The sequence below is a fragment of the Gymnoscopelus braueri genome (genome assembly GCF_963280865.1).
Source record: "Gymnoscopelus braueri genome assembly, chromosome: 1".
Classification (NCBI taxonomy): domain Eukaryota; kingdom Metazoa; phylum Chordata; class Actinopteri; order Myctophiformes; family Myctophidae; genus Gymnoscopelus; species Gymnoscopelus braueri.
In genome coordinates, this window is record NC_137603.1 from 115,342 (window position 1) to 125,000 (window position 9,659).

General features: G+C 39.7%; 1 protein-coding gene across 2 annotated transcripts in view; it reads right to left on the reverse strand.

Moving 5' to 3' along the window:
- Positions 1 to 6,213: 6,213 nt before the first annotated feature.
- The window catches only part of LOC308083507 (calcium and integrin-binding family member 2-like), a 20,698-nt gene continuing 17,252 nt past the window's right edge, over positions 6,214 to 9,659 (reverse strand). For both annotated transcript variants that reach the window (XM_080425820.1, XM_080425819.1), the window contains exons 5-6: positions 9,570 to 9,659; positions 6,214 to 6,291 (exon numbers count right to left, since the gene is read on the reverse strand). The exon at positions 9,570 to 9,659 is cut by the window's right edge and continues 106 nt beyond it. In XM_080425820.1, the coding sequence (XP_080281946.1) occupies positions 6,270 to 6,291; positions 9,570 to 9,659 (112 nt within the window). In that variant the 3' untranslated portion in view covers positions 6,214 to 6,269. The remainder of the gene's footprint in view (positions 6,292 to 9,569) is intronic.

Below are 9,659 nucleotides of genomic sequence, written 5' to 3' on the forward strand. Positions count from 1 at the left end.
GTCATTCCGAGTATTATTAATATAATTACCTGTTAGTATGTATTATTAATATAATTACCTGTGTTCCAATGGATCGAATTATTATTTAGTCACAAGCTCTTGTTAAAGGGGTATTAAGTGACATATGTTGGTTAAAACAAAATGTTTTTTTGTTAACAGGTTAAAGCTCTATATAGTGATAGTAATCATTACTATAGAGTGTTTGTTCAGTAACAGTGTTAAATAGATCTATATTGTGATAGTAATCATTACTATAGAGTGTTTGTTCAGTAACTGTGTTAAATAGATCTATATTGTGATAGTAATCATTACTATAGAGTGTTTGTTCAGTAACAGTGTTAAATAGATCTATATTGTGATAGTAATCATTACTATAGAGTGTTTGTTCAGTAACAGTGTTAAATAGTTCTATATTGTGATAGTAATCATTACTATAGAGTGTTTGTTCAGTAACAGTGTTAAATAGATCTATATTGTGATAGTAATCATTACTATAGAGTGTTTGTTCAGTAACAGTGTTATATAGCTCTATATTATGATAGTAATCATTACTATAGAGTGTTTGTTCAGTAACAGTGTTAAATAGCTCTATATTGTGATAGTAATCATTACTATAGAGTGTTTGTTCAGTAACAGTGTTAAATAGATCTATATTGTGATAGTAATCATTACCATAGAGTGTTTGTTCAGTAACAGTGTTATATAGCTCTATATTATGATAGTAATCATTACTATAGAGTTATTGTTCAGTAACAGTGTTAAATAGCTCTATATTGTGATATAATATAGAGCTATTGAACACTTATCTTAACCAAAGAAAATCACTTACTGTAAGTGCTGTTATTAAATACAAACTATAAAAATACTGACATTGCTAAAATACAGAAAATGAATGGTCATTAAGTTCATAAGGTATAATTCCTAATTTCATGATATAAATACATATTTTGGGTCATAATTGATTTCATGTAAGGTTAAAAATGTTAAAACATGATGTGATTAAACTTTCTGGGGCGGACCAAAGTTCCCTGTCTGTCAGTAGCACCCCAGACCATTACTGATGGATGCATGATTTCATGTCATTACTGACAGGTGGTGCAAACAAACCTGGTCGACTAAGCTCTGTGAACATGCAGTTTAATGTGATATCGCGCTGTTAAAGTTATTAAAGACGTCTGAAACCAAGGACAGTCAGTCAAAAGGACATTGTAAGGACTTTAAGCAACTCAAGAACAAAGAACCTCTTTTCCACAACAAGTGGCCAACGAGGTATTATTCTATTTTTAGATCTTGCTTTGATGTTGCCGTTGTGTTTGATGGACACACATGTCTTGTATGTATGTATGTATGTATGTATGTATGTATGTATGTATGTATGTCATGTACTGTGCAATTTATTGATTGTTTATTATTTTTGTGTGAACATATAGTTCTCACGGCATGACTGAGGGATGAGGAAAATGCCTGAAGCAATAAATGCCCGTTTATAAAGAACCCGACCTGTGTCATCAATGTTGTGAGAGGAGCTACACTTACCCTACCTTTAATACTACCCCGGAACTATGTGGTTAATGGGTTCTCTGCAGGACCTTCTGGCCACAAAGCCACGTGTACACTCCACGTGCACACTCCACATGCACTCTCCTCTGCAGTGCACACAGAGATATAGAGACACTAAAACAGCCTCCAGGACATTGATTGTAAAGTAATGACACTGCTGCTCAGCCAAGCAGCAAGACTGCAGCAGCTGCCCTGCATACAGGGTAGAACTTAGCAACCACTGTAACCTAGCAACCCCTGGAACATAGCAACCACTAGAACCTAGCACGGGAACCTAGCAACCACTGGAACATAGCAACCACTAGAACCTAGCAACCATTGGAACCTAGCAACCACTGGAACCTAGCAACCACTGGGACCCAGCAACCACTGGAACCTAGCAACCACTGGAACCTAGCAACCATTGGAACCTAGCAACCACTGGAACTTAGCAACTGCTAGAACCCAGCAACCACTGTAACCTAGCAACCACTGGACAGACAGACAGAGAGACAGACAGACAGGCAGACAGACAGACAGACAGACAGACAGACAGACAGACAGACAGACAGACAGACAGACAGAGAGACAGACAGACAGACAGACAGACAGAGAGACAGACAGACAGAGAGACAGACAGACAGACAGACAGACAGACAGATAGAGAGACAGACAGACTCCAGTACATCCAGAACAGTGCTGCTAGGATCCTGATGAGAGTGCGGAAATATGAACACATCACACACATCCTCCATTCATTACACTGGCTCCCCGTCTTCTTCAGGATAGAGTACAAGGTCTCCCTCCTTACCTATCAGTGCATCCACAGCAATGCTCCCTCCTATCTAAAGGAACTCCTCAAACCCCCGACCTCCACCCGCTCCACCGCTCCCTCAGCTCTAGAAACTCAAACACACTTGAACCTCACACAAAATAAATGGTAAATGGTGCATTTATATAGCGCTTCTATCCGAAGCGCTTTACATTGATTGTGCCATTAACCCATTCACACACACATTCATACACCGATGGCGGAGGAAACCATGCAAGGCACCAACCTGCTCATCAGGAGCAATTAGGGGTTCAGCGTCTTGCTCAAGAACACTTTGACACTAACTCTGGGGGAGCGCCCCAGCCCGGGATCGAACTGGGAACCTTGCGGTTTTCCAGTTCGCTCTACCCGGCCACTCTACCCCTGAGCCACAGCCCCCCCAGACTAAAAACCTTTCTTTTGAACAAAGCGTTTGCTTAGATGGACTTAGCCATGTGTGTTTATTTAAACTTTTTAAACTTCTGTGTTTATCTGTCCTTATTTTGTTTTGTTTTTTGTTGTAACATGTAGCACTTGATTTGTAGAGATTTGTTTCAAGTATAAAGTGTGTTACAAATAAAATGTAGTATTATTATTATTATTATTAAGCAGTCAGTCAGTCAGTCAGTCAGTCAGTCAGCCTGCCTGCCCGCCAGCCAGTCAGTCAAACTGTCTGGCTGGCAAAGAAATGGCATCAGGCCCTCTGAATAAACCTTTTATGATTTTAAAGAAATGGCATCAGGCCCTCTGAATAAACTTTGTATGATTTTAAAGAAATGGCATCAGGCCCTCTGAATAAACTTTGTATGATTTTAAAGAAATGGCATCAGGCCCTCTGAATAAACTGTGTATGATTATAAAGAAATGGCATCAGGCCCTCTGAATAAACTTTGTATGATTATAAAGAAATGGCATCAGGCCCTCTGAATAAACTTTATATGATTATAAAGAAATGGCATCAGGCCCTCTGAATAAACTTTGTATGATTATAAAGAAATGGCATCAGGCCCTCTATATGGACTTTGTGATCTAAAGAACGTTATCCCAGATTAGTCATAAATTATGACTCGGCTGGGAGAATAATAAACCAGTTCACCATGCATTATGAATGCATGGTAAAAGTGTTTAGTGTGTTATAAAATGTGATTGTATTCACAATTTCAAGTTAATACATAGAAAACCCAATTTCCATGTCATTTATATGTTATTGTCCAAATACTATGTGTAATCGAATAATGGAACATTATTTATTATTATATTAAGAACAGAAACATGATTTATTTATTATTATATTAACAGAAACATCATTTATTTATTATTATATTAAGAACAGAAACATCATTTATTTATTATTATATTAACAGAAACATCATTTATTTATTATTATATTAAGAACAGAAACATCATTTATTTCAGGTTTAGCCAGAGCTGTTACAGAATCAATATGTTAAAGCAGGAGCCATTCTACCAGGTTAAAGTTAATAATAATAATAATAATAATAATAATAATAATAATAATAATAATAATAATAATAATAGGGTAATAATAATAATAATAATAATAATAAGGGTAATAATAATAATAATAATAATAATAATAGTATTAATAATTGTATTATTATTATTATTATTATTATTATTATTATTATTATTGTTATTATACCAGGTTAAAGGTAGGATAAGTGAAAAAAGTTTTTTTTGTGAAAAGGTTCAAGCTGAATATCTTCGTAGTAATCATTGCTGTATAGTGTTTGTTCATTAACCCATTAACCCCTTCTCTGCAGCTCTTTAATAAACAGAAAATAAATGTTACCGTGGGTTGCCAATTTCAGCCAATCAGGAGGAATTACCCATTTATCAATGTTCCAGTTCCAATGTTGTCCTTTCTTTATGTCATCACTTCCAATGGCACTTGTTTATTCTGTATCCTGTATGACTTCTCTCTCCTGGTTGGATACAATTTGTATCCCAACCTGAAAATGCATTTTTTGTTTAATAAAGAGCTGGAGAGACTGGGAGACTCCTGCTACTGACAAACACTCTATAGCAATGATTACTATCACAGCATAAAGCCATTTAACACTATTTATAGTCTGACATTAATGAAATGAGTGGACATGACAGACAGACAGACAGACAGACAGACAGACAGACAGACAGACAGACAGACAGACAGACAGACAGAGCCCTTCTATCAACTGAAGAACAGTCAACTATGATTGTCATTATGCTCATCATGAACAATTAATAATGGCTAGAAGCAATTTACACATTGCACCCATGCACTTCATCAAGAAAGATTTGCATAGCTCTCGACTGTGTTGCCCTTTGTACTAAACTGTGCTTTTTGATCCTTCCAACACTTTGTAACCATCAATGTGTTCATTTGTAACCATCAAAGTCTTTATAATGTAACCATCAAAGTATTTTTAATGTGACCATTAATGTCTTCATTTGTAACCATCAAAGTATTTATTCTATGCAAAAGCACTTCGGACAGAAAAGCCCTGTTTTACCCTCCCTCTCTCGCTCTCTCAGCGTCCATCTTGTTTGGTGTGTATTCTCGTGAAAAGTTGATCCTTTAATGGTCAGACGTTCCGGATCCTGTGCCCTTTCATGTTGTTAAATGGTTAAATATGCTCACATGTGAGCGAGCAAAACCCTGCCTACTTATTGGTCGGAATCCCACCTCCTCGTTGTCACTCTCAAGTTGTACTGTTGTGACCCCTCGGGGCGATATGTGACCATCCGTAAAGGGTATTTAGGTTAGGGTGGTTGGGTTAGGGGTAGTAAGGGGGAGTTAGGGGTAGTAAGGGGTAGTTAGGTTAGGGGTAATAAGGGGTAGTCAGGGGGTTAGGGGTAGTAAGGGGTAGTTAGGGGGTTAGGGGTAGTAAGGTTAGGGGTAAAAAGGGGTAGTTAGGGGTTTAGGGATAGTACGGGGTAGTTAGGGGGTTAGGGTAGTTAGGTTAGGGGTAGTAACCATAGTTATGGTTAAGGGTAGAGATGGTTAAGGGTAGAGATGGTTAAGGGTAGAGTTGGTTAAGGGTGGGGGTCAGGGTTAGTCAAGGTAACCTTGTCAACATGCATGGTCGCAGGGCGTCCCATAACCTCAAGCATCACAGGTGTGAGACTGTTCCACCACTGAAGTCTTCTCAGCTCTCCTGAAGTCTGTATAGATACACCAACGTAATGGACGGGAACGAGACCTTGTTTGTTTAAAATAAATGAAAAAATACATTCCATAGATCCAGAGAAGAAGGATGTAGATTAGCACTATCGGTATCAAAATTAGCCCCTAGTGGTTCGTCGTTTTTTTTGTTCTCTCTTCCACTGTAAACGGAAGAGGTGTGGCTTAATAAGTGATTAAATGACAGAGGAAACCATCATGCAGTTTTATGTTAAAAGTGTCAGTAGAACATCAAAAGGCAGACAGACAAACGGCTGTTTCTTACAGAAAGAAATGAAAAAACTACAAGAAGGTTCTGTATAGAAAGGACAAAGAACTGAAGATATTCTACTCTGAAGGTTTAACTGTGAAGGTATTCTACTCTGAAGGTTTAACTGTGAAGGTATTCTACTCCTCTGAAGATCAACTACTCCTGTCAAGTACTTCTACTCATCTGAAGGGAAGGACAGGCACTCTGTTGAGGTTGAGATTAAGGTGATCCAGGGTTCATTTGAAGCTTGGAGGTCATTGTAACTTCCTCCCAAAGGGAAGTGGAACATAGACCAAACATCAGAGAGCTGGCTGAAGACCCATCATCACTGAAGACCATCGTAAAGACAGACCATCCTTAAGATAAACCGTCACTGAAGACCATCGTAAAGACAGACCATCCTGAAGATAAACCATCACTGAAGACCAGAGCTGGTTGAAGAGCCATAATCCTGTGGATTCTCTCAGCTCCAAGGCATCTCCTCAGATTCGTATATGGAAAGTGCTGCAAGGAGTAGAAACAAAAAAAGCACAGTTTTTAAAGATGTGAAAAAATAAATACATTTGTTGTTATTTCCTGTCAAACTAAAACATAATGTGTGATTACATGGGCAGGTACTAAGCAAATGAAACCAATCATAATATCATGACTTAACTGTCACCTGCCAAAGCTCAATGTCCCTTTACCACACAGAGCTGATTCAATGTAGAGACACTAGAGGGCAGTACTACTCTGTGGAAACTAAAGAAAGATGGCGGCAGGATGGTGCGTTGCAAACGTTCTTGTTTTAAACGTAAACAGTGCATTAACATAAATATGTATCTGAAAACATTTGAGGTGAGAAATAGACAATGCTTTAATGCACTGCATTAAAGGAGGGGGGTTTACCAGGCTATTAATGCACTGCCTTGTTGCACCTTTAATGCACTGCCTTGTTGCACCTTTAATGCACTGCCTTGTTGCACCTTTAATGCACTGCATTGTTGCACCTTTAATGCACTGCATTGTTGCACCTTTAATGCACTGCCTTGTTGCACCTTTAATGCACTGCCTTGTTGCACCTTTAATGCACTGCCTTGTTGCACCTTTAATGCACTGCATTGTTGCACCTTTAATGCACTGCCTTGTTGCACCTTTAATGCACTGCCTTGTTGCACCGTTAATGCACTGCATTGTTGCACCTTTAATGCACTGCATTGTTGCACCTTTAATGCACTGCATTGTTGCACCTTTAACACCTTTACCGCCGGGCCCGTAGTTCTACGGGCCGTTAAATCCAACGGTTAAGCGCCGAGCCCGTAGTCCTACGGGCTGCGGTCTTTTCGCGCATGCGCGGTCCGGGTGCACTTTCGGAATTTTTTTGATCCACTTCCGTTTCCGGTTTGATGACAGGAAATAGAATTATTTGGGATCCGGTTTCGACGATCACGCCCGCTCCCATTCTACAGACGAAACTGAAACTCAATTCTCTTCCTGTAGTTTTTTCTCCTCGCATTTCACTGTTTAACGTAATCCGCTCTAACTACAGTCATGGAAGTCCGTTTGACATGCGGTCTTCACTGGGAGATACAGGGAGATCTCGCGGATGTAAACAGACCGTTCACGGCTCAATCTTAAGGATTTTAACAAGATCTATGGCGACATGAAAAAAACAAAAAAACAACAAAAACACCTTGGCACTGGTGAGTACATTATGAGATTAACCTCTGGCGGTGGATGTGTTAATGCACTGCCTTGTTTCACCTTTAATGCACTGCCTTGTTGCACCTTTAATGCACTGCCTTGTTGCACCTTTAATGCACTGCCTTGTTGCACCGTTAATGCACTGCATTGTTGCACCTTTAATGCACTGCCTTGTTGCACCTTTAATGCACTGCATTGTTGCACCTTTAATGCACTGCATTGTTGCACCTTTAATGCACTGCCTTGTTGCACCTTTAATGCACTGCCTTGTTGCACCTTTAATGCACTGCATTGTTGCACCTTTAATGCACTGCATTGTTGCACCTTTAATGCACTGCATTGTTGCACCTTTTATGCACTGCATTGTTGCACCTTTAATGCACTGCCTTGTTGCACCTTTAATGCACTGCCTTGTTGCACCGTTAATGCACTGCATTGTTGCACCTTTAATGCACTGCCTTGTTGCACCTTTAATGCACTGCCTTGTTGCACCTTTAATGCACTCCCTTGTTGCACCTTTAATGCACTGCATTGTTGCACCTTTAATGCACTGCCTTGTTGCACCTTTAATGCATTGTTGCACCTAATAATAATAATAATACATTTTATTTGTATTGCACTTTACATTTGAAACAAACCTCAAAGTGCTAAAAGCCTTTAATGCAGTGCATTGTTGCACCTTTAATGCACTGCATTGTTGCACCTTGAATGCACTGCATTGTTGCACCTTTAATGCTACATCCTATAACCATATCCTACTATAATTCTACAAAGCTTTGGTGGTGAGGTTCTCCTCAGTGGCTGGAGCAATTGATCTGAGTTTGCACACAGCCATTGACCATTACCATGTGTCACACACACACACACACACACACACACACACACACACACACACACACACACACACACACACACACACACACACACACACACACACACTCACAGACACACACACACACACACACACACACACACACACACACACACACACACACACACACACACACACACACACACACACACACACATTACCATGTGCACGGAACAGCGAATCCCGTTTTTCACCAAATCTCAGCTGTTTATTAGCGTTTTCGTGTAAAAGAATGTCGCCATGGTTACGGCTGCCCAGCTGTGGGATGGCCCCGCCAGCTATGGGACGAACTGCCTCCCGGGTTGCCAGATCATTGTGCGCATATCCCCCCACGGGTATGGACTAGTATATATAACCATAGCTACTTCTAAATAAGCTACATCCTTGTTTTACCTTTGATAACTGGAAGCTCTTTAAACAGGCATGTGCCGTATAAAACTTGACATGGTTTATGCCCGCCTCCTATGGAGAAATGTATAAAACGGAAGCCTGACACGGGCATCAGTTACTATATTATTATTATATTATATAATAATCATCAGAGAGGATTGTGAGATACGTCTAGACGCACAGCCTTAGTGCAAAATTCCTTTTCAGTTGAAGGAAGAGCAATTTGGAACAATCTGCCCACTAACATAAGAGAGAGTTCATCCTTTACATCTTTTAAGGTCCAACTAAAAGGATGGATCATGGCCATTTTTAAATAGGCTAAAATTAAGAAAGGTAAAAACTAGGCCTTTTTTACTGTTGTTTTTTTTCTCTTCTGTTTGAACCCTTTTACTAATGTTTATACGTGCTCTTTGTTGTAATGTTGCTTGTTTTCTGTATGAGGACTACAGATGGAAATTAGCATTAGCATTAGCATTGTATGTGTGAGTGTCGCTCTATGTGCTCTTAGACGGCCAATAGTGTCAGGCTGTAATTGCTTAAGCCCCGCCCCCTCTGTAGTCCTATTGGCTGGGCTTTAAACAGCCATAACTTCAGTTCCCAGCATGCTTAACGCCCTAAACTTGGTGGTTGGTCCCACAGAGATCCAATTTCATCAAAAATGTCTTGAAACTTCACCCACACACTCTACCTCCCGAACACAAGGTCGCACAGGTATGACAGCAGTGTTTACCACTTCAAATGGCCATACTTCTGTAACTTTAATAGTTGGGGTTAGGGTTTATATGGTAGGGTTAGGGTTTATATGGGTTAAATAGGGTCTATAGGGTCTAAGCAGTACCTTAAGAAGTCCGGGGCTTTAGAGATCATGTTCTCAAAGTCCTGGAAGGACAGCTTAACGTCTCCGTCCAGGTCAGCCTCCTCCATGGCC